Raw genomic sequence first — 25,981 nt, 5'->3', positions numbered from 1 at the left:
TGTTACAGCCTTATTCCAAATTGGAATAAAATAATTTTACATCCTCAAAATTCTACACACAATACCCTGTAATGAAAATGTGAAAACGGTTTTTTGTAAGTTTAGCAAATGTGTGAAAAAAAAAATAAAAATACATGTACGTAAGATGCCACAAGCCTGGCACACCTATCTTTGGCCAGATTCTCCCATTCCTCTTGGCAGCACCTCTCAAGTTTCAACAGATTGGATGGGAAGTGTGGGTTTTCATCCAGAATGTCTCTGTACAAGCTGCATTCATCTTAGTCTAGTCAGGAAGGTGACCAATAACTTGATGGTCACTCTGTCAGAGCATACTGCATTCCTCTGTGGAGAGAGGAGCATCTTCAAGAACAGAGCTGGGCAACTATTTTGACTCGAGGGCCACATTGAGAGAAAAAAATGTGTCTGGGGTGGCCAAGGTGTATGTGTGTATAAATTATATATACACATTTAGCTGTAAAAATCTGCTGTACAGTATGTGTTTGGGTCCCTTTTATTAAGGAACACTAATACCAAAAGTCACAATCTCCGATAGAGTTCTAAAAACGTTATGACAGACCACCTCAAAAAAACAGAATAGAATTTGATAGTTTTTCACTGAATGGGACACCCAAAATGTACAAACTCCGTTTCCATATGAGTTGGGAAATTGTGTTAGATGTAAATATGCATGTAACACAATTTCCACTACAAAGACAAGATATTTGATGTTCAAACTCCATCATCCATCCATCTTCTTCCGCTTATCCGAGGTCGGGTCGCGGGGGCAGCAGCCTAAGCAGGGAAACCCAGACTTCCCTCTCCCCAGCCACTTCGTCCAGCTCTTCCCGGGGGATCCCGAGGCGTTCCCAGGCCAGCCGGGAGACATAGTCTTCCCAACGTGTCCTGGGTCTTCCCCGTGGCCTCCTACCGGTCGGACGTGCCCTAAACACCTCCCTAGGGAGGCGTTCGGGTGGCATCCTGACCAGATGCCCGAACCACCTCAACTGGCTCCTCTCGATGTGGAGGAGCAGCGGCTTTACTTTGAGCTCCCCCCGGATGGCAGAGCTTCTCACCCTATCTCTAAGGGAGAGCCCCGCCACCCGGCGGAGGAAACTCATTTCGGCCGCTTGTACCCGTGATCTTGTCCTTTCGGTCATAACCCAAAGCTCATGACCATAGGTGAGGATGGGAACGTAGATCGACCGGTAAATTGAGAGCTTTGCCTTCCAGCTCAGCTCCTTCTTCACCACAACGGATCGATACAGCGTCCGCATTACTGAAGACGCCGCACCGATCCGCCTGTCGATCTCACGATCCACTCTTCCCTCACTCGTGAACAAGACTCCAAGGTACTTGAACTCCTCCACTTGGGGCAGGGTCTCCTCCCCAACCCGGAGATGGCACTCCACCCTTTTCCGGTGTTCAAACTCATAAACTTTTTTTTTTTTTTTTGCAAAAAATAATTAACTTAGAATTTCATGGCTGCAACACATGCCAAAGTAGTTGGGAAAGGGCATGTTCACCACTGTGTTACATGGCCTTTTACTTTTCGTAGACAGGCAGGCCAGTCTAGTACCCGCACTCTTTTACTATGAAGCCACGTTGATGTAACACGTGGCTTGGCATTGTCTTGCTGAAATAAGCAGGGGCGTCCATGGTAACGTTGCTTGGATGGCAACATATGTTGCTCCAAAACCTGTATGTACCTTTCAGCATTAATGGCGCCTTCACAGATGTGTAAGTTACCCATGTCTTGGGCACTAATACACCCCCATACCATCACAGATGCTGGCTTTTCAACGTTGCGCCTATAACAAATCCGGATGGTTCTTTTCCTATTTGGTCCAGAGGACACGACGTCCACAGTTTCCAAAAACAATTTGAAATGTGGACTCGTCAGACCACAGAACACTTTTCCACTTTGTATCAGTCCATCTTAGATGAGCTCAGGCCCAGCGAAGCCGAAGGCGTGTCTGGGTGTTGTTGATAAACGGTTTTCACCTTGCATAGGAGACTTTTAACTTGCACTTACAGATGTAGCGACCAACTGTAGTTACTGACAGTGGTTTTCTAAAGTGTTCCTGAGCCCAAGTGGTGATATCCTTTACACACCGATGTCGCTTGTTGATGCAGTACAGCCTGAGGGATCGAAGGTCACGGGCTTAGCTGCTTACGTGCAGTGATTTCTCCAGATTCTCTGAACACTTTGATGATATTACAGACCGTAGATGGTGAAATCCCTAAATTCCTTGCAATAGCTGGTTGAGAAAGGTGTTTCTTAAACTGTTCAACAATTTGCTCACGCATTTGTTGACAAAGTGGTGACCCTCGCCCCATCCTTGTTTGTGAATGACTGAGCATTTCATGGAATCTACTTTTATACCCAATCATGGCACCCAAATGTTCCCAATTTGCCTGTTCACCTGTGGGATGTTCCAAATAAGTGTTTGATGAGCATTGCTCAACTTTATCAGTATTTATTGCCACCTTTCCCAACTTCTTTGTCACGTGTTGCTAGCATAAAATTCTAAAGTTAATGATCATTTGCAAAAAAAAAAATGTTTATCAGTTTGAACATCAAATATGTTGTCTTTGTAGCATATTCAACTGAATATGGGTTGAAAATGATTTGCAAATCATTGTATTCCGTTTATATTTACATCTAACACAATTTCCCAACTCATATGGAAACGGGGTTTGTACATTAAAATAAAAAGGTGGGATTTATAATATTAACTATGAACAATAAAACACTGGATATTAACAACATTGTTGACCAAGCAAAACACAACAAATATATAAAAAACAGCAAAATATGAATGCAAAGTGTAATAAACACCTACAATATGATATATTGTCACGTAAAAATCTGCTTCCGCATCTGTTTCTGACAAACGCGTTTCGGGCTTGCTGCTCTGAAAACAAACCCCGCCCACTCTGATTTGTTCCTCGTCTAAACTGCTGTGACGTAGATTACCAAATTAACTCATATAACACCCAAAATCGCAGATCTCGACCATTGAAATACTTTCTATAGTTCAAGACTTACGGTGATTTAAAAACAGCACTGCACATCATAATGGCTGTGACAGTTTTGATGTTAAAGATCTAAAACAATTATGAACAACATCTGGCGGGCCGGATTGAAAATCTTAACGGGCCGTATTTTGCCCAGGTCTGTTCTAGAAGGACAACCATCTTTGCAGCAATCAATCAACCAGGCCTGCATTGTATAGTTGTATAATGTCATTTATTTGTAAAAAGTTTGCCAAAATGCACCAGAAATACTCTCAGACCATGAGAAACAAAATTCTCTGGTCCAATGAGACAAAGATTGAACTCTTTGACGTGAATGCCAGGCGTCATGTTTGGAGGAAACCCTACAGTGAAGCATGGTGGTGGCAAGCATCATGATGTGGGGATGTTTTTCAGCGGCACAAACTGGGAGACTATAATCAGGATAGAGGAAAGATGAAGGTAGCAATGTACAGAGACATCCTGGATGAAAACCAACACTTTTCATCCAACCTGATGGAGCTTGAGGGCTGCTGCATAGAGGAATGGGTGAAACTGGCCAAAGATAGGTGTGCCAAGCTTGTGGCATTATATTTGAAACTGTAATTTGTTGATTCATCAACAAAGTATTGAGCAAAGGCTGTGAATACTTATGTTGATGTGGTTTTCATCCATCTATCCATTTTCTACCACTTGTCCCTCTCGGGGTCACAGGGGATGCTGGAGCCTATCTCAGCTGCATTCGGGCGGTAGGCGGGGTACACCCCGGACAAGTTGCCACCTCATCACAGGGCCAACACAGATAGACAGACAACATTCACACACTAGGGCCAATTTAGTGTTGCCAATCAACCTATCCCCAGGTGCATGTCTTTGGAGGTGGGAGGAAGCCGGAGTACCCGGAGGGAATCCACACAGTTTTCACATTGTCATTATGGGCATTGTGTGTTAACCTGACTCTCGCCAGACCCTTGTAGTTCGCTGAGCTCCACACAAGGATCTGGGCTCAAAGGCATTGCAAACTCCTTCAAGATAGCAAAAAATAATGAACCAATCAGGAAAGCCGGGCGGGATTTCAAAGATGTGACGTAGCACTGAAGAGACTGTTTGATTCAAACAACAATGGCGGCACGCTCGCTGCGTCGTGTGCTGACATTGATTCTGCTATCACAACTGTTTTGTCTAATCTATCGAATATTCATTCTTTAAAATATGAACAGAGAACTGTTTTGAAGGCATTTATTGGTGGCAAGGAGGTTTTGGCTCTTCTTCCAACCGGGTTTGGATTTCCCAGCGTCGCTCTCATCAGCGTCACGGGTTGATTTGGATGTGAGTGGTTAAAGTAGCACGTCATTCAAGATAACAGACACGTGGTTCATCCAATCACATACAATGATTTTTTTTTTTACAAGGCCCCGCCTTCTGAAATATATCTCCTATTGAGAAGTCCCAGATCCTTGTGTGGAGCTAAGCGAACTATAAGGATCCGGCGAGAGTCAGGTTAGTAACATAACAAAATGTGGGAAAATTGAAGCGCTACTTTCCGGATGCACTTTAGGTTATCAGAGGAAGAGTTGATTTGGGGGAAGAAATTAACCCCAAATAAAAACATCAACAATTTACATTTTCAAGTCACCTGTTCCCACATTCCTCTCACAGCCCGTCGCTCTCACTTGTTTTCTTATTTCTAGGGGGGGGGGGGGGGGGGGGGGGGGGGGGGTGAGTTGTGCAAAGTTTTTTTTTTTTTTTTTTTTTGTTCCAAGAGAGGTGAAAAGAAGATCAAGTCAGACCAGTTGTCTCTTTAAATCAAACTGCGGCGTTGACGTGCCCTCCAGCTGAAAATGGTAAGAACCATTTCCACCTCTGCAGCAGGGAGTGCGAGCAAGCAGGCGCTCAAACAGGATTCTCCCTCCCTCCATCACGTGTGCTGGCTCCTATTCAGCATTTGTTCCTTTCACTTGTTGTTTTTCCTCCTTCTTTTTTTTTTTTTTATCCTTCATCTCTTCCTCTCCTTCAATCCGCAGAACTCCGTGGCAGTGGCGTCCATCCATTTACCTCCCGCAGCGCCGCACGCCTCCTCCTCATCCTCCTCCTCCTCCTCCTCCTCCTCCGACGTGCAATCTGTTGATAACTCCACTTGCAGGCTGCAGTTCATCGTCTTCCGCAATGGCAAACTCTTCCCGTGCACTGGGAATTCATCCAATCTGGCCGACGACGGGAAGCGCAGGAGCGTCGCGACACCAGTTGCTTTCACCAAATTAGGTAGGAGGAACATCCATGTTGACGACCGCGGTGATGTCAGCGCGCACAAAACACCACAACACACGTTTCTGCATGCAAATACACTTATTTTACCACACTTTCCTAAACATCATGTCCCCCCTCCCCTTGTTTTGCAGATGGCTGCAGCCTGGGGAGTGTTGTGCACTCCGTCACTATTGCACTCAGGCACTTTGCGTTGGGGGTAGAACCCACCGCAGCCTATTGGGACTTTGACCTGCTGGATGGACATGGCGGCTGGAGGGCGGAGGGCTGCCACATAACAGGCTCCGGGGGCAATACGACCACCATTCACTGCAGCCATCTCAACAACTTCGCCGTGCTCATGGTGAGTAACGGGAGGCGCATTCCTTGCATTGCGCACACACCCCCTTCCCCTTCCCATTATGCTCCTGCAGCCTATTAGGGCTCGAAAGCTGTCCTTGCAATTGGGGGCATTTTTCTGCAGATTTTTTTTTTTTTTTTTACTAATTTAAATACCTTGTTCTGTTTAGATACATTTGTGTTTTTTTTTGTTTTTTTTTTTATAGAGGCGATGCTCTCTGCAAGGGAAGGAGCGCCTTGTCAGGAGCTATCCGCCTCGGAGCGCAAGTGGTGTTTTTAATTGGTCGCCAGCAAAGAGGGGAAAAAAAATGTTGGACTGCGTGGAAGACTAGCGTGGTTTCATTTGTGCCGCTCAAGTGGATCTCGACGCTGCCGAGATGCCTCCTCCAGACGACGTCCCTTTCCTTCGCGTTGATTCCACGAGGATGATAACCGGAGCGCGATTGGCAAACCGCATCGCTCCATGCGCAGAGCCGCTTCTCTAGCGGCTGGGTTTTTATTTTTTTTGGGTTTTGCGTTTTTTTGGATGAGAAGAAATCCTCCGGATGTTTACCGAAGAGTGGGATTCGTTAGACTGGGAGGTCAGTTGTCAGTGGAGCATGAAAAGTGATGTGATGCTTTGCAACTTGCTCGTTTTTTTTCCTGCATATTTTATGAGGCTCGTTGGAAGAAAGATGGTCGGAGAAAACGCCGCATTGGAATGACAAAGTGAAGGGTGCGTGCGTGCGTGCGTGTGCGTGGAGAATACTAAGCTGTTAGTAGACGGGGAGCAGATGTCACGATTGTCTATATGTGTTTTTTTTATTTATTTTTATTTTCGCGCGAACGCCGTCTTGGCGAGTTGGTGGCGCGCCGCGCCGTGCACCTTCCGGCTGGCTGGAGTGATGATGGTGGGGGTGGGGTGTGTTTGAAAAAAACAAACCAAAACGCGACATTTGCACACAAAAAAAAAAAAAATATCCCGGTGATGTGAACTTGGAAGGCACGTCTAGGCGTGTATAGTAGTCAGACATGGCGGAACATTGCGCACGTCAGAGCGCGTCGGAGAATGCAGTCACCACACCCGCCTGGTCTCCGCAGTGCCCGCGAAAAAAGACCCCAGCTGTTTACAGACCTGTGACATCACCCTCATCCGAGATGCTGGTGATAAATGGCCGTTTTTGTAGCAATGGGGGATGCTTCTGCACCTGTTGCTTAAATTGCACGTTTAGATGGAGTTGGTCTGTCAGTGTAATATTTGAAGCATGGTATTCTATAAAGAGACACATGTGAGTACAACAGTGGCGGGACGTGCGTTTCCCACCTAGGCTCTTCAGTGATCTCCGACTTCAATGATTACCTCTCAAAATACCACAATTGATGTCACCACATGATCATTGCTGGAGAAATACTATACAGAAACACATTTACACCCTACTGAGCATTGCATCACATCAACAGTATACCAAACGGGTTATTTTCTGGCGCATTTAAAAATCAATTAAAACACATCAGCAACTAAAACATATACCGTACATTTCTCTGCTTGGCTTACGCAACTTCTGGTCAATAAAGTTAGATTCAAAGTACACACTTCTCAAAGATATATTAACTGCCCTGATCACATGATGGCGACAAATACACATGTAACAATGTTAATTAAATGACAAGCTTGACACACTTTAACAACAAAAGTTTACAACTTTGACAGCTACTGTCAACAACTTGTGATCTGATTGGCTATCACAACTGTCCATCAACTCTGTGTGTTCTCAAATTAATCCGCTAACGGTCCCGATGAGTATCCAATCACAGGACGCGTAAATGTCACGTTCAACGTGAGGCCATCTAGAAGGCCTTACTGACAACAACTCGGGATCTAATTGGCTATCGCAACTGTCTATCAACTGTATGTTGAGTTATGACGCCCGCATTGTTGATTCTGAAGACCTCTAGCAGATTTCGTAGAGCATGGCAACATAAGCTAGCTGAATTCTGATTGGATACAAACTAAAACTAAAAACAACAGCACTGGAAGGAGCGTGATTTGACATGAAGAGAATATGAATAATTGTATCTTTAATTATGATCATGATTTCTGGTTATGTTAGGCCAGCAGAGAAGGCCTTGCTGGCCCTGACTGCACACCACTGGAGTACAATACAATGGAGCAATGAATTAATGCCAACAGCGCTGCTGCTGCCATAGGCGCCAAGCGACATTTCTGCCAGTGGGTGCTCGGTGTGTGTGTATTCAAAAAACCAAAATAGATATTCAGCAAAGTTAATATCCCATATGATTTGGGGCTTTATTATTTTGTAAAACGCACCAAACTCGCCAAAAAATTTACTACAACAAGACTGATTTAAAAATAAATATTTTAAAGATTGAACGTTGTCATCAATCCCAAGCACCCACGGGACCGCCGCCTATGGCTGCTGCAGTGCACGTTAAAAGACCCAAATTTCACTATTAAGTTCTCTGTATTTATTTTTTGCTCCTGAAAACAAATCTGGCATGCAGTCATTTCCAATAAATCAATTTTTTTTTTTTGAGTTGACAAGTAATTGTACTTGGAACGCCCCCTTACCCTCCGCCCCCTCTTGGCGTGACGTCATATACAGAACTGGAGCCTATGTCCCTGCATGTAGGTAAACGCATGTAAAACTATTATTTTGGTCACGTAATTGGCGCCCTGGTTCATTGTTACTGGGGTATGGTGCGGCGCTGTTGGGAGAGTGGCTGTGTTCCCCGTTCGATCCCCACCATCTACCAACCTCGTCATGTCCGTTGTGTCCTTGAGCAAGACACGTCCCCCTTGCTCCTGATGGGTCGTGGTTAGAGCCTTGCATGGCAGCTCCCGCCATCAGTTTGTGAATGTGTGTGAGAATGGGTGAATGTGGAAATAGTGTCAAAGCACTTTGAGTACCTTGAAGGTAGAAAAGCGCTATACAAGTAAAACCCATTTTACCTTTTTTTTTTACTTCAAAACTGATGTGATTATACATCATGAGAAAAAAAAGATATTTCCAGACTTCCCTGCTCGACCATCTCCTCTTCCTTGGACATCTTAGCCTGTGTTTCCTCAAGAATCTTGAGGAAAACATCAATAGAAGAGGACAAATGGAAATACTAGCGGCTTACCTTCTTGTTTCTCTTGTTTTTGAGCGCCCGTTCTGCTTTTCTTTCTCAGTTTTCCCCCAGGTTCTGACTCAGTCTTTCTCCCCCTCGAGGGTGCTCCTGATTTGGCCTGAGTCTTTTTATTATTTTTTCCCATTTTAAACTCTGACCAGAACCCTTCGTCTTTGAAGTCGGAATCATTGAAATGATCGCTGCAAATTGCACTCCTCTCACGTGGTTTTCCCCATTTTGCATGAGTTAATTGGACTGGAGAGGTCCATATGTTCCACATATTCCCGTCATTTGTAAATGTATGCAGGCTGACCCCTTTTTTAGTTGTATTGCTACCACCTGCAACAATGCATCTGGCACACATATTTGATCATTATTCCAAAGTATGTGCAAAAAGTATCGGGATGAAGATGCTACCAAAAAAATAATACTAAGCAATATGAAATTGCCTCCAGTCTTCTGTAGGTGAAGTCAGCAGTCTGGTGAATGCCTGCCCACATTTTGGAGCTAAAAGTGGGTGTTCCAAAATGTGCTGAAAATTGTAAGAAAAACAGCCTAAAATTACCATTGTGTCTAAATGTACCTGGAGACAACATTTTTAGATCCAGAAATAAACAATAGGTGCCATAAGTGTCAAATGAGGTTAACTATAGTGAAGTTAATACCAGTCACTTTGACAGCAAAGCAATAAGAAGAATATAATTGCTATACAAGTGTTACATCACCATGCAGCTGATCACCTTAGTGCCTTGAAGTGCCGCATCAAAATTACCTTAATTTGGTGTTTTCTACTGCAGCGTACGACTCTGTGTCATGGCACCAAACAGTTTGGCAAACAGACAGGTTTTCTTTACCAGAAGGCACAGGTATAATGCAATAGAATGATTGCAAAAAGGGATAACTGCAGTCAGATGCATACCCTATAATGCACAGTGTCTATTTCACATGTACAGTACATGTTGTTTGCGTGTAAGGAGAGGTTGGGGGAGTCTGCCAATAACTTAACGACCCAATACACTTGTCACGAGGGACTGACTGAGCTTTTACGAGGGACATAAAAGTACTTCTTTGACATTCTGTTGGACTTGGTATCAAAGGGGATTACACTCGGCTGATTCTTCCTCCACTTTGGACTCTAAATAACGGATTTAGGACTGGTTGTGTGTGTTTGCACGTTGGTGTGTGATTAGAGCGCAGTTTACTGACTAACGCGTTACATTTTCACACCATATGCCACATTCTCAACACCTGCCCTCCTGAATTACAATGAATGTAAAGGCTGCTTTGATTGTTCCATATTTCAGCACCTCGGATAGTTCCGTTGTTTATTTCCCCCTCCGTACTCTCCCCGCCGACCCACAGCCTTGTGTATGTCCGTGGGGATGGCTGACTCATCATTTACAGCAAGTCAGCCTCATCATTTGTCTCCATCACTGTGACAAGCCTATGTGTCCCCCCAAACAACCCCCGAGCAACAGACACCGCTTCTCTCTGCATGTGGGATGTTTGCCGTATGTTTCAAAGGTCACTGGGAAGGCTAGATAGGATGGAACTAGACCGTGTAGTATTTTATACGTAAGTAGTAAAACCTTAAAGTCACATCTTAAGTGCACAGGAAGCCAGTGCAGGTGAGCCAGTATAGGCGTGATATGATCAAACTTTCTTGTTCTTGTCAAAAGTCTAGCAGCCACATTGTGTACCAACTGTAATCTTTTAATGCTAGACATAGGGAGGCCCGATTATAATATGTTACAGTAATCAAGACGAGACGTAACGAACGCATGAATAATGATCTCAGTGTCGCTAGTGGACAAAATGGAACACATTTTAGCGATATTACGGAGATAAAAGAAGACCGTTTTAGTAACACTCTTAATGTGTGACTCAAACGAGAGAGTTGGGTTGAAGGTAATACCCAGAATCTTTACCGAGTCGCCTTGTGTATTTGTTTGGTTGTCAAATGTTAAGGTGGTATTATTAAATAGATGTCGGTGTCTAGCAGGACCGATAATCAGCATTTCCGTTTTCTTGGCGTTGAGTTGCAAAAAGTTAGTGGACATCCATTGTTTAATTTCATTAAGACACGCCTCCAGCTGACTACAATCCGGCGTGTTGGTCAGCTTTAGGGGCATGTCATCAGCATAACATTGAAAGCTAACACCGTATTTGTGTATGATGTCGCCTAGCGGCAGCATGTCAATGCTAAAGAGTGCAGGGCCAAGAACCGAACCCTGGGAAACTCCACACGTTACCTTAACATAGTCCGATGTCACATTGTTATGGGAGACGCACTGCATCCTGTCAGTAAGATAAGAGTTAAGCCAAGACAAGGCTAAGTCTGACATACCAATATGTGTTATGATGGCTTTCTTCAAACTCTTCTTGCAAAGTTGGAGGTATAGAATTGTCTGGATGGATAGTGAGATGTTTGGAATTCGCCCAATTGGTGACGTCAGGGAATATCTCCATTTATGGCAAAGTTGTACCCATAAATTCCTTTATGCAAGTCTGCCATTGTAGGACACTGTCGTCAATAAGTTCCTCCTTTTTCTCTATCTTGTGTGTGGCAAACTGTTGCCATTTGTAAAACAAAGTAGTGTATTAATAGAACTTATATCTGTCAGTAGACTCCATATACTGTAGGAGCGCTAAAAACTACAACATGGTTGGTAGGGGGAAGAAGCAGTCGAAGTGGAGGCACGTAAATAAGACCGCCCTCAAAACGGCACGTACTGGAGAGAGGGGAAGAAAGCGGCTTGAAGAAGGTCTATAAACGTAATCTATGAAACATGTTGACCAAAGAACCACCAAGACATGTTAGGTTGACCACAAGGAAGTGTCTTGAATGTAGAAAAAAATAAGTTAAAGTTAAAGTACCAATGATTGTCACACACACTAGGTGTGGTGAAATTTGTCCTCTGCATTTGACCCATCCCCTTGTTCACCCCCTGGGAGGTGAGGGGAGCAGTGGGCAGCAGCGGTGCCGCGCCCGGGAATCATTTTGGTGATTTAACCCCCAATTCCAACCCTTGATGCTGAGTGCCAAGCAGGGAGGTAATGGGTCCCATTTTTTTATAGTCTTTGGTATGACTCGGCCGGGGTTTGAACTCACAACCTACCGATCTCAGGGCGGACACCCTAACCACTAGGCCATCCTACTATGACCCCTTTAAGCGAGCTGTGTTTTATTACAGCTCACATGCCACTTTGTCTTTTTCACCGTCACAGTTTGAACTTGACAGCTGTGGTAATATTTTTCAAAATGTTCTACTCTGCTCGACTTGCTAAATATGATGTTTGATTTTGGTGATACCTTCAGGGCTTCTTTTTCTAGTATACCACTTCTGTTGCACTGAATAGGCGATTTTTTATAGTCAAGTTTGACTATAACCTGTTTTGAAGCACAGCACTGAGCAAACAGCAGGTAGATATGCAACTATAGCTCTCTTTTTGTTTTTTATATTTTCTCTGTTGATATTTCTTACATTTGGAGGCAAAGGGGCAGTTTACTTTCTGGTCTATAGCAGATAAAGTACAGTTTTCACTCACAGATCTAGGACATATACAGCAAGATTAGATAATAAACTATGACGTCATACATTAGTGACCATGCCAATTGTTAATGTAAAATTATATATTTACAGTCAGGGAACTAATTATTTGATGCCCCCTTACAAAAATATGAAGTCCAGAATTTATTTATGATAGGTTTATTTTAACAGAAAGACACAATGGGGATAGTTACAACAGAAAATCCAGAAATAAAACTAACATTTAAAAATGTATTTGTATTTTATTGCATGTAAGTAGTGAGTGAATGTGAGTGTGAATGTTGTCTGTCTATATGTGTTGGCCCTGTGATGAGGTGGTGACTTGTCCAGGGTGTACCCCGCCTTCTGCCCAAATGCAGCTGAGATAGGCTCCAGCACCTCCGGCGACCTCAAAAGGGACAAGCGGTAGAAAACGGATGGATGTAATAAATACTTGATCTTCTACTAGACAGCAATAATTCTGACCCACAGAGAAATTAGTCCTGTTCTTGTTGACTCTACTAGTGGTCTTGCCAGTCTCCTGAATCCCATAGAAAATATGTGGAGGGACTTGAAACTTTCCAAGCAACAGCCTCAGACCTTTATAATTTGGAAATTATCTGTAAAGAGCAATGACAGAAAATACCCCTGAAATTTGTACAACCCCGCTAACCAACAGGAAACATCTGACTAATATGCTTGCCAATAGCTCTTCCATTGAGCTCCATAGAGAGAGCAATATCCTGTTATCTTGTATTTGTTCCATTTTCTAGTTATCGAGCCGCCAGTGGTCTATTTATCACTAAGCTTATGCTAAAAGAAGATAATTCATTTGTGTGCCTCATGTCCACATAACCTCTCAATGAAGGTCAGAGGTTTTCCTGGGGATGAAATACTTATTTCACTCATACAGTAACAAAATAATTCATAAGACCCATTGTAATAGTGTTCTAAGACAATATGAAGTTAAATAGATTAGAATAATTAGAAAAGAATGAATAAATTACCATCCTGTAGTGCAAATAGAAGATAAAAACAAAAACAGCAAACCAGACCAAATAAAAGTTAAGTTAGCACAGTTGGGACATTTGTGTGTATTACAGGTCTCACAGGCATGGGAGTGCAGTAGACAAAAATGTTGTGTTCATTGTCTAACCCCTGGAAAACACAGCAATGTTTAAGGGGAGTGAAGACATGAACAATCTTTGAAGCTTCCCAAGTTTCCTCTCTTTATTACACATTATATATATTTCCTGTAATACACAATAACAATATAATTATTATTCTCTAAATGTATTATTACATTCTCAAAACATATCTTCTCCACAGCACAATAGCTATTATAATGGTCTATATCCAAAATATACACACATAGAAAACAGGTTTCCGTGTAATGCGCATGCGCAATAGCGAAGTCATGGACGATTCGATGAGGTGCATATTTTAGAATTATATTACGAATACATGAGAAAAAAAAATATTTCAGAGTTTCTTATGCCACTGTCACTGTCACAGTCAGGTTGAGATAGGACACGCATCTCTTGTAAGCTCTGGCTGATCTGGGGTCTCCTGTGACAAAAAAAACCCCATCTATAACCCACATGTAATCACATTGTGAAGGCATCACATGTGCATGCTAAGTGTTCCTCGTGCAGGGATGGGGACGAGGGATTGGTATCTATATTGGTACAGAGTGCGACTAATTTTAAAACAGTATGTATATGTGAAAACATTACAAAAATATTTCTAAATTTCAGAAAGGCACCTGACAGCTATGGGGTTTCCCAATATTCAGTACACTATGTATTTATCCTTTGTCGCCACATGATGCTGTACTATTTGCTAATGTGCTTGCCCCTAAGAAAGCATGTCAAAATAATACTTTTAACTTGTAACACTTGTGGCTACCAAGTCTATATGAGCCGTTTGCAGTGTTAATGCAACTGAATTGTGGTTTTAGCATAAATAATGAACATGTAGGAATATGAAAATTGTGTTTGTTGCGGAAGTTGTTATGAACGAAGTAGCAGTTTACGCACCTCTTGGTCATTAATGTGGTATACCCCGTATAATGTATGAATACCCATTACAGATTTTGTGTGCATAGTTTGGAGTACACAATGTGCGGCATTATTGCATGATGCCGTAATAGTCGCTGATGTGCTGTGTGTTGGGCAGTACGGTGGTACAGGGGTTAGTGCATGTGCCTCACAATACGAAGGTCCTGAGAAGTCCTGAGAAGTTCTGAGAAGTCCTGAGTTCAAACCCGGGCTCGGGATCTTTCTGTGTGGAGTTTGCATGTTCTCCCCGTGACTGCATGGGTTCTCTCTGGGTACTCCGGCTTCCTCCCACCGCCAAAAACATGCACCTAGGGATAGGTTGATTGGCAAAGCTAAATTGTCCCTAGTGTGTGAATTTGAGTGTGAATGTTGTCTGTCTATCTGTGTTGGCCCTGCGATGAGGTGGCGACTTGTCCAGGGTGTACCCCGCCTTCCGCTCGAATGCAGCTGAGATAGGCTCCAGCACCCCCCGCGAACCCAAAAAGGGACAAGCGGTAGAAAAGAGATGGATGGATGAGTGCTGTGTGTTGCAGTAAAGAAGATAACTTTTCACAACCCAGCATGCCTGGATTTATCTGTGACCATGTGTGCGACATACAAACACGTAGGATAACTGGTATGACTGAGTCAGCAATGCATGGCAATCTTTCTTTTGGTGCTCGATTTCACTAAATGATACACGGGCAAAATCACTAGTTTGCTAGGTGCATTGTTTCGTGTCAGTCTGGAAAAAACCGAGGCAAACTTTTGGCGACAATTTTTTTCTAATCCGAAAAGAGAGGCAACACTATGCTTTTGTTTCCCACTCCCTACTATGAGTAATTGGTGTAAAAATACATCAGTACAGTATATCCTCTCTGTGTGAGGCTATTTTGCAAAAACAAGAGAATCAGTCTGCAGGCTCACTAGTTTTTAACTTGTTTTCTCCAAAGCAAGAATATTCAGCTTTTTGAAGCGAGAGACAAACAAACACAAGGCTCAACAATTCTAATGGGTGAACGTGTCTGTCACTCAAATGCTGGCGATGGCTAGAAAAAAAACAACCTCCATCTCCTGTGGTTGCGTTATCACTAAGGCTGCAATGATCAGTCGACATTGTTGACAAATGTCAACAATAAAATTTGTCGCCGACAATTATATTTGTCGACAATAGTGAACATTTGTGTTTTTTACTTGCATAAACAAAATGTGAGGATATTTCCTCTTATTCTTGTTAAAAACATGAATACCTTGCTCAATTTGCAAAGCAGACCTTGTTTTTATGGCAGTACATCTGTTATGCAGGCATTTAAAGCGGAGACATGATGTCGGACATTTGGAGGGAGGATTCGGTCTCATCCTCGGTAAGAGTGTTAGCTTCTACCTTGTTAGCTGGCCAACAAGACTGAGACAAAGTTGTGTGAAAAATAACTAACTATCATTTTAGCCGAAGTCAAGTCAGCTAAACGTTGTCTACATTAATCAAAGTACGTTTTAAAGCATCTTAAATTTGCAATGCCGAGAGAGAGAGGGAGAGAGACAGACAGGCACCAATGCTGGCATATAATCTATTAAATAGCCAACATTTGAAAAATTAATCAAACATATAATTCTACACATTGAGTCTATTAGAGTGCTAAAACTGCCAAGAGTTAATCAATAGTCAATATACCAGTGTGCAGCTTTTTAAACATCACAACATGCTTTTCTTCTTGAGGAAGTTATGTTATGTATTTTGTGTTTTGTTGTTTGTTTTCATTGCTGCTATTTTAACTGTTTTTTAAATACATAAACAAGGTTAATTGTATTAGTCATTTAAATTTTTGTAACCGCTGAATGAGCAGCACAGTTACAGTACAAATACATATTTATGAATAAATCAGTCATATTTGTTGTTAGTAAGCACCTTCCCAAAATAACTTAAGCTGCATTTAGAAGTGGATGGGAAAATTAGATCTATTGAATATGTGTACGCTTTATTATCTGATTAGTCGACCACTCGTTTGGATAATGGTTGACTAATAGACTATCAAAATAATCGTTAGTAGCAGCTCTAGTTGCAGTCCTAGTTATTAAGTTGTTAAAACATTGATGTTGATTCGATTAATTGTGCAGCCTTAGTGACAAATGAAGCATGTTATTAACAAAAAAAGATAAGAAAGAAACAGCAATCGGAACAACACATCTTATGCCTCTAACACCCGTGCTTGGCAAGTATTAAAGCCAAAAATGAATACAAATGATTGTAGTAAACCCCCAACATTAAAATGATTGATTCTTGTAGTATTTTAGTCATAAAAGACTCTTTGTATACAGGAAAATTAAATTATATATTCTGCTGACTGAAAAAAAAAGACTGTTTGTAGAACACGAGTAATCTGTAACTCACAATGTGTTTGTGTTGGTGTTAAGTGTTGGCACCGTTGTGCTGTGCTGTCGCTTGCAATTGTTTCCAAATGTGAGTAGGCAGCCATGCAGCGTCCTTACTATGCTCTGACTTAGCCATTCAGCAATCAGGCTTAGGTGTGTGTTATGCCATCTCATTTTTCTCAAATTGTTTCCCTGTAGATGTGTTTTAGTGTGAAATGTCAAGGGTCCGACTCCTCTGCTCGCCATTAATCACATGTGTGAGGCAGATTGATTCATCGCCAACTAAGTTCAAAAACAACTCTTTCAGCTATACTTTTTTTTTAGATTTGTTTAAAAAACATCAAATACAAAAACATATCTGTTTTTAATGCAGAGTAGATTTTTTTTTTAGCCTGGAAACAAAGCACACCATCCCAATAACCAATTGTTATTCAGATTTATTGCAGTACTCTGTGAGTCTTCTGAAGATAAAAATAGTTGTATTTATTGTGTGTGAGTGACAAAACTGGTTTCAAAGTTTTGATCCCCTTTATAGCCAACGATAAATTGTCAGCTGTTAAATGTGAAAAAATATTTACTGACAAGCTTTGTGGAAGTTAATGAAGACGTGACTGTGTGGCTTGTCAGTCGTCCAGATCATGGTATTCAGCAAAGGTTGTATTTGTTTCACCTTCCATGCATAAGGCTTTTTCAGTTCCAAACCTATTGATGAGTCCCATGGGGGTGGCCGAAATGCGATTAATTAATTATGATTTTTATTTATTTCACTATAAAAGTGGGTGACATTGTTACCACCAGGAAAGATGAGGTCACCTACCTAGGTTCCATTCTAGAGGCTAACCTTTCCTGTGATAAAATGGCAACCAAGGTAATCAGAAAGGTTAACCAACGAACGAGATGTCTCTACAGAATCTCCTCTCTGGTCAACAAAAGCACCATGAGGATTCTGGCGGGAACTCTCGTTCAACCCTTTTTCGATTACGCATGCACCTCCTGGTACCCTAGCACCTCCAAAACCCTCAAATCTAAACTCCAAACATCTCGGAACAAGCTAATCAGGTTACTTCTAGACCTCCACCCCAGATCCCACCTCACTCCTACCCACTTCTCTAAAGTGGGCTGGCTCAAGGTGGAGGACAGAGTTAAACAACTTGCACTGAGCCTAGTCTATAAAATCCACTACACCTCCCTGATACCGAAGTACATGTCAAACTACTTCCTTAACGTAAATGACCGCCATAACCACAACACCAGGGGGAGCTCCACTAACCACGTTAAACCCAGATTCCGAACTAACAAAGGTCTTAACTCATTCTCTTTCTATGCCACATCAATGTGGAATGCGCTCCCAACAGGTATAAAAGAAAGGGCATCTCTATCCTCCTTCAAAACCGCAATAAAAGTTCACCTCCAGGCAGCTACAACCCTAAACTAACACCCTCCCCGGATTGCTAATAATCAAATGTAAACAATCAAATGCAGATACTTTTTCTTATGCCTTTTGATCTCTCTCTCTCTCTCTCTCTCTCTCTCTCTCTCTCTCTCTCTCTCTCTCTCTCTTTATGTCCACTACTTGCTGTCCATATCCTACCCCCCCCCCCCGCCCCCCTCCACACCCCTGATTGTAAATAATGCAAATAATTCAATGTGATTATCTTGTGTGATGACTGTATTATGATGATAGTATATATGATAGTATATATCTGTATCATGAATCAATTTAAGTGGACCCCGATTTAAACAAGTTGAAAAACGTATTCGGGTGTTACCATTTAGTGGTCAATTGTACGGAATATGTACTTCACTGTGCAACCTACTAATAAAAGTCTCAATCAATCAATCAATCAATGATGAGGATAAAAAGAAGAAAATAGTCAAATCGATGTTCCTCCCTATCAGGTCTCCCGCCTCCAAACTAGACTCTTCCTTCCTGCGTGAGCGCCACACACGCACGCACGCACGCACGCACGCACGCACGCACGCACGCACGCACACACACACACACACACACACACACACACACACACACACACACACACACACACATTGTTGTATTTATTACCTTCTTAAGACCTCCGAAAAATGCCTACCTCTTTAGGAAAGCTTTTAGTTATTTTTGTTGTATGTTTTGTTTGTAATTGGTTTTTAATCTTCATTATTTATTTCAAGTTATTACAGTTTGTCTTTATAAACATATTTAGCATTTCAATTTCTTACACACACTTGTTATTACATATGTTGACCAGAGGGGGAGCACTTTTAAAACCGACACACAGTCAATTTGAAAAATCCCTCCTTTTTGGGATCACCCTAATTTTGGTAGATTTTACCACCAGGGGTGCAAATGAGACATTCTCTATTAGATGCAATGGTTTTCCGTATTAGGACCATGATTTCGGTCCTAACTTCTTCACCGGTCCTCATATGGAAGGTACTTTTCCTTGTTGATGTCTCAAGAAGAGTAGAAATACAAGAACACACACACACACACACACACACACACACACACACACACACACACACACACACACACACACACACACACACACACACACACACACACACACACACACACACACACACACACAGACACACACATGCCAGTGTTTCCCCTTTACTCATTCAATTATGGCCACAAATAAACTCACAAATGCGGATTTGGTGCTTCCGGTTGCGCCTTCGCTCATAAACAAATTATAATGGAACTGTGACGGATGCATTGTATCTGCTTCACAACACACCTCACATACACCTGCTTTGCCATGAGAAGACTAAAAGTTAAATTACCAATGATTGTCACACACACACTAGGTGTGGTGAAATTTGTCCTCTGCATTTGACCCATCCCCTTGATTACCCCCTGGGAGGTGAGGGGAGCAGTGGGCAGCAGCGGTGACGCGCCCGGGAATCGTTTTTGGTGATTTAACCCCCAATTCCAACCCTTAATGCTGAGTGCCAAGCAGGGAGGTAATTGGTCCCATTTGTATAGTCTTTGGTATGACTCGGCCGGGGTTGAACTCACAACCTACCGATCTCAGGGCGCACACTCTAACCACTAGGCCACTGATTAGGTGGGAATCTATGGGCACCTCACGATTCGATTACAATTCAGGAGCTATGTTTCGATTAAAAATCAATTATTGATGCATCTTTAATTTATGTATACTGATGCAGTTTTACATTTCTTTTTGTCTAACTAAATAAGTATATATCATTTGCATCTTTTAAAACAGCACATTTGTAGTAAGAAATAAAAATTTAAGGAATTTCAATTCCATTTAGTCAATTCATGGAAATGTGTGCAAAACTGGAACATAGAAGCAGAAAAATACTGCATTTACAAAACATGAACGTCAAAACCAGCAGTAGAAAAAGTGCTTTGCTGCTCAAATACAAACATAAGTATGCATTTTTTTTTTTCTGACATGCAAATGAAATATTTATTCTAGATCAGCAGCTCAACATTAACAATCCTCATTCAAAATGTATAATCATTTATAACAGCTGTAGTGCATTTTCAAACGAACAAAAAACATAGCCATAACAAAATATTAACTTAACTTTAGACTTTATACTTGGCACAGAATCGCTTTTACAAAACACAAACATTCTTTATATACATGCTTTCAACAGCGAGGTCATGACTTGTATTTTCTTTGTCTGTAGAGAGTCGGGATGAACGTGTCAGTAAAATAGTGTCAGGATGGGATGGTGTATTTGGGCCCCATTGCGTGAAGCAGTGCTCTAAAACACACATTTTCCTCGACGTAATAAGCAAGCAATTATTTAGCAATTAACATTGTGATGGCCTTAGTTATTTTCTTTGCTTTTTCAGATGGTGGTATCTTTCAAATTGCTTCCTTTATTGTTTGATCAGCCATGTTTGTTTTCGCAGTGCAACGTGTCCGCTCACGTACTCTACCGCATGGGACGTGCACTATGCTTCTTAATTTTGCATTGTAGAACTGCCTGCATTACTTTATTGACATTTAAAAAAAAAAAAAAAGATTTTTGGACGTTTACAAATCGATTTTACAATCGCCAATGTCCGAATCGTGACGCATGTAAAAATCTATTAATTCCATCACCTCTGTGAAGGGTTTGGCGGTGCCAATTTTGCGACTTGAGCGTTACATTTAGTGAGTAGCGGTATGGATTCAAGTAAACATGAGGAGTGTGTCTTCGCGTCATGCATTCTTTTGGCAATCAAATATACAAGCAGTCACAAAAAGCAAAGTATTCATCGCGTGAGTGGATATCCGCCTCCACAAGCCTAGTGAGTGTGCATAGAACCGCATGCATGCAAAGCCTACAGAATGTTGTGTTTGTTGCTTGTTTCAATAATGCAGGAACAACTAAGTGCTAAAGTCTAAGTACTTGCAGACACAGCTTAGACACACTTTCCTGGTAAAATATGTAAACCAGGGATGTTCAAAGTGTGGCCAATGGACCATTTGTGCAACACAACACGTACTTGTAGTACATTGTATGAATAAGATTAAAAAAACAACATACATTTGGAAATACTGTATTGAAAAGATGATACAAATAATTAATAAAGACACAAAGGTTTGTCTTTAAAAATATATCCATGTTTCTTTATCGTTTTTTAATTATCCTATTTCATTATAGATTACATGATGATGTCAGCAACACTTTTGTTGTATTTTGTAGAATGTTCCGAAAAGACGTAGATCGTAATCGAAAATCCTGTTTTCCGACAAAAAAAAAAAATCTGGATTTTTTTCGGGGGCCAAAACTGTGCAGCCCTAAGGTATTATTGATGTAACAGTGACATGTGGGTTATGGCTTTGGTATTAGTTTCGAACATGCATACAGGGTACATTGTGGTGGCTGGTGAATGACCATCTTGCGTACCATCACCAAACTAGTGGCAAAACAACTTTGGAATTAGACAATATTGAGGGAAGCGATACCAGGACATTGTTATAGGACAGGTGGCCTCTATAGTTAGACGTACACTATCTGCCATTTATTTGGCCACCCATCCAAATGATGAGAATAATCACTTGGCCTGGCCACAGCTACAGTATATACAATCAAGCACTTAGGCATGCATGGAGACTGTTTCTACAAACATTTGTGAAAGAATGGGCCGCTCTCAGGAGTTCAGTGATTTCCAGCGTGGAACTGTCATAGGATGCCACCTGTGCAACAAATCCAGTCGTGAAATGTCCTCGCTCCTAAATATTCCAAAGTCAACTGTCGGCTTTGTTATAAGAAAATGGAAGATTTTGGGGAACAACAGCAACTCAGCCACGAAGTGGTAGGCCACATAAACTGACAGAGAGGGGTCAGCAGATGCTGAAGCGCATAGTGCAAAGAAGTCGCAGACTTTCTGCACAGTCAGTTGCTACAGAGCTCTAAACTTCATGTGACCTTCCAATTAGCCCACGTACAGTACGCAGAGAGCTTCATGGAATGGGTTTCCATGGCCGAGCAGCTGCATCTAAGCCATACATCACCAAGTCCAATGCAAAGCATCAGATGCAGTGGTGTAAAATACGTCGAGTTGGCCCCTTAGTTCCAGTGAAAGGAACTTTGAATGCTCCAGGATACCAAGACATTTTGGACAATTCCATGCTCCCAACCTTGTGGGAACAGTTTGGAGCGGGCCCCTTACTCTTCCAACATGACTGTGCACCAGTGTACAAAGCAAGGTACATGAAAACATGGATGACAGAGTCTGGTGTAGATTAACTTGACTGGCCTGCACAGAGTCCTGACCTGAACCCGATAGTAACACCTTTGGGATGATTTAGAACAGATACTAAGAGCCAGGCCTTCTCGACCAACATCAGTGTGTGACCTCACCAATGCGTTTTTGGAAGAATGATCGAAAATTCCTATAAACACACTCCGCAACCTTGTAGATAGCCTTCCCAGAAGAGTTGAAGCTGCAATAGCTGCAAAAGGTGGACCGACATCATATTGGGTTAGGAATGGGATGGCACTTCAAGTTCATATGTGAGTCAAGGCAGGTGGCCAAATACTTTGGCAATATAGTGTATATATGTCACACATTTTTCAAACCAGCCTGGGCCCGATATGAAACTATGTTGTGCCATGTGTCTTGTGTGCCACAGTTGCCTCCATTCAACCATTGCTGATTAATGATGTTGTGCCAATAAGATAGTTGTGCAGAGTTACAGTTGCTGTGGGGACACACATGGTTACTCAGGTATGTAAATGAACTTCATTAAAATCAGTATATTCACCGACTAGCCAGGACACTAAAAGTGGGGCTCCCTTCTCTTGAAATGAAACTGTTCCTCATTTTAGCTAAGAAGAATCACAGTGTAGGTGTTAATTTAAGAGATGTTTGAGCCTTGGTGGAGGTATGTGCTCTTAGGGTACTCTTATTAAAGTTATATTACTGCAGAAACCTGGATGCTTATATTGATATATAGTTATCTGTCACATTCACTGCAGGTTTTTTTTGTGGGAGGAACACAAGTCACCGTTTTTTTGGGGTTTTTTTTATGGATCATCACATCCTGTGCGGTAGTAATAGAAGTTGAGATGTCAATATGGGCCAAAACTTTTTATCTCTTTCTTCAATCTGGATCCATACGATTTTCCTCTAAGAATGATTGCCTTTCAGTGAACTGGATATTCATTTTCAAAGCTAGTGGCAGTAATTTCTCATTTTCTCACGTTACCAACACACTCCTCTGGATGCAACTGGATTTAAAAAATGCATGAAAAAATAGAATTACATTTTGGTACAGGAAAAGGCACATAAACCCTCTCAGTGTGCCGCAACCTTTAAGAGAATGTACTGCAGAACAATTAGTAATACACATTAGATTAGTTTATTTCAAAGGGGACAATGCAATGTCATAAAAACACATGACTTCACATGGTTAAAAAAGCAAGAATTAGCCAGAAGGCTAGTTTTCATCTGTAGTCCCCCTGGCCATGATGTAAAAAAAAAAGCAGTAAAATTACAATTTAAAAAGAAAAAGAAAAGAAAGAGAGACAAAAAGAAAAAAAAGCACACAATACATATACAATATGATAAAAAATAAAATACAACATAACATTTATCATAAACAAGCTCATCTTTTAGTGCTGGCAGCTGTAGGTGTTGATAAGCCACATTTTAAATGTTTTTGTGAAGGCCTTGCAAGTTGTGACCAGGTACTGAGTTCCACACATGTGCACTCCTTACTGACCAGGCCTACTTACTGAAAGTGCTCCTGCGCAGAGGAATATAACAGTCACCTCTGACAGAGCCTTAAGTTGTGTTTAATATATACCTCTTTGATAGTGTCAGCTCTACTCTCATGTATTAGAGCTCATGAAATGTTATAAGTTTACCCATCAAAGTGGCCAGCGAGTATAAACCACTGGGCTGTGTTGTTGAACAAGTTGGAGTATACCCAATGGAATACTCCGTGGATGTCTACAACCTTGCATATTAGGTTTGTTATGTGTTTATAAGCAGCAAACAAACAAAAAATAAATACATCCACCATTGTTGCCTCCACACTCCCATCTGCAAGCCCACCAGCTGCTCCCCAGTCAACTGTGTGAGCCCCAGAGACAGACTGGTAGGAATGAGGGCATACTGTGTAAACGGCTTCTCTCCCTGTTTCCCCCCTCTGGGCCTCTGTTTGAGTTTTTGTCACTGCCTTTTAATTGGGTTACTGTATGTGAGCACTGCAGTTAATAGTTTGCACACTGCAGTCAAGACAAACACATTAAAAGACCTCCCCCCCTCCACCTTTCCCTTTTGCGGGGAGTGTAGCAATTGATCCAAGGCAGTCATGATGTTTGGGTGGCTGGGCGAAATACTCCTTCTTTCCTATTTAATTCACTGCGAGTGCTGCTCTCCATCACTTCAGCAACCTTCAAAAACACTAAAGGCAGAAGGGGGCTAAAGGTGACTTTAATTTCCATAACAGACTTGCAAACTCTTATTAGCCAGTACATATCGCCACAACAAATCACGATCACCATGACCTTTGGCATTAAAGGCCTACTGAAACCCACTACTACCGACCACGCAGTCTGATAGTTTATATATCAATGATGAAATCTTAACATTGCAACACATGCCAATACGGCCGGGTTAACTTATAAAGTGCAATTTTAAATTTCCCGGGAAATTTCCGGTTGAAAACGTCTAGATATGATGACGTTTGCGCGTGACGTCAGTGGTTGAAACGGAAGTATTGGGACACATTGTATCCCAATACAAACAGCTCTGTTTTCATCGCAAAATTCCACAGTATTCTGGACATCTGTGTTGGTGAATCTTTTGCAATTTGTTTAATGAACAATGGAGACTGCAAAGAAGAAAGCTGTAGGTGGGATCGGTGTATTAGCGGCTGGCTGCAGCAACACAACCAGGAGGACTTTGAGTTGGATAGCAGACGCGCTATCCGATGCTAGCCGCCGACCGCATCGATGATCGGGTGAAGTCCTTCGTCGCGCCGTCGATCGCTGGAACGCAGGTGAGCACGGGTGTTGATGAGCAGATGAGGGCTGGCTGGCGTAGGTGGATAGCTAATGTTTTTAGCATAGCTCTGTGAGGTCCCGTAGCTAAGTTAGCTTCACTGATGTCGTTAGCAACAGCATTGTTAAGCTTCGCCAGGCTGGAAAGCATTAACCGTGTAGTTACAGGTCCAGGGTTTAATAGTATTGTTGATCTTCTGTCTATCCTTCCAGTCAGGGGCTTATTTCTTTTCTTTCTATCTGCAGTTAAGCCCGATGCTATCACGTTAGCTCCGTAGCTAAAGTGCTTCACCGATGTATTGTCGTGGAGATAAAAGTCACTGTGAATGTCCATTTCGCGTTCTTGACTCTCATTTTCAAGAGGATATAGTATCCGAGGTGGTTTAAAATACAAATCCGTGATCCACAATAGAAAAAGGAGCAAGTGTGAAATCCAATGAGCCCTTGTACCTAAGTTACGGTTAGAGCGAAAAAAGATACGTCCTGCACTGCACTCTAGTCCTTCACTCTCACGTTCCTCATCCACGAATCTTTCATCCTCGCTCAAATTAATGGGGTAATCGTCACTTTCTCGGTCCGAATCGCTCTCGCTGCTGGTGTAAACAATGGGGAAATGTGAGGAGCCTTTCAAACTGCGACGTCACGCTACTTCCGGTACAGGCAAGGCTTTTTTTATCAGCGACCAAAAGTCGCGAACTTTATCAACGATGTTCTCTACTAAATCGTTTCAGCAAAAATATGGCAATATCACGAAATGATCAAGTATGACACATAAAATGGATCTGCTATCCCCGTTTAAATAAAACAATTTCATTTCAGTAGGCCTTT

The 25,981-nt window shown here is 42.0% G+C and overlaps 1 protein-coding gene across 4 annotated transcripts in view; it reads left to right on the top strand.

Annotated features, from left to right (window-relative positions):
* LOC133657437 (adhesion G protein-coupled receptor A1) overlaps positions 1 to 25,981 on the top strand; it is a 541,657-nt gene that overhangs the window by 382,725 nt on the left and 132,951 nt on the right. Inside the window, exons 13-14 of one of the 4 annotated variants that reach the window (XM_062058762.1) lie at positions 5,040 to 5,277; positions 5,415 to 5,623. The exons of 1 other annotated variant lie outside the window; for it this stretch is intronic. In XM_062058762.1, the coding sequence (XP_061914746.1) occupies positions 5,040 to 5,277; positions 5,415 to 5,623 (447 nt within the window). Of the gene's footprint in view, positions 1 to 5,039; positions 5,278 to 5,414; positions 5,624 to 5,894; positions 6,201 to 6,297; positions 6,335 to 25,981 lie in introns of those variants that run through there. 2 more of the 4 variants (XM_062058764.1, XM_062058765.1) reach the window with 2 other exon arrangements.

This window comes from Entelurus aequoreus, linkage group LG09 (genome assembly GCF_033978785.1).
Source record: "Entelurus aequoreus isolate RoL-2023_Sb linkage group LG09, RoL_Eaeq_v1.1, whole genome shotgun sequence".
Taxonomy (NCBI): domain Eukaryota; kingdom Metazoa; phylum Chordata; class Actinopteri; order Syngnathiformes; family Syngnathidae; genus Entelurus; species Entelurus aequoreus.
The sequence above is the reverse complement of the archived record's forward strand: the minus strand, read 5'-3'. Positions and strand labels throughout refer to the sequence as shown.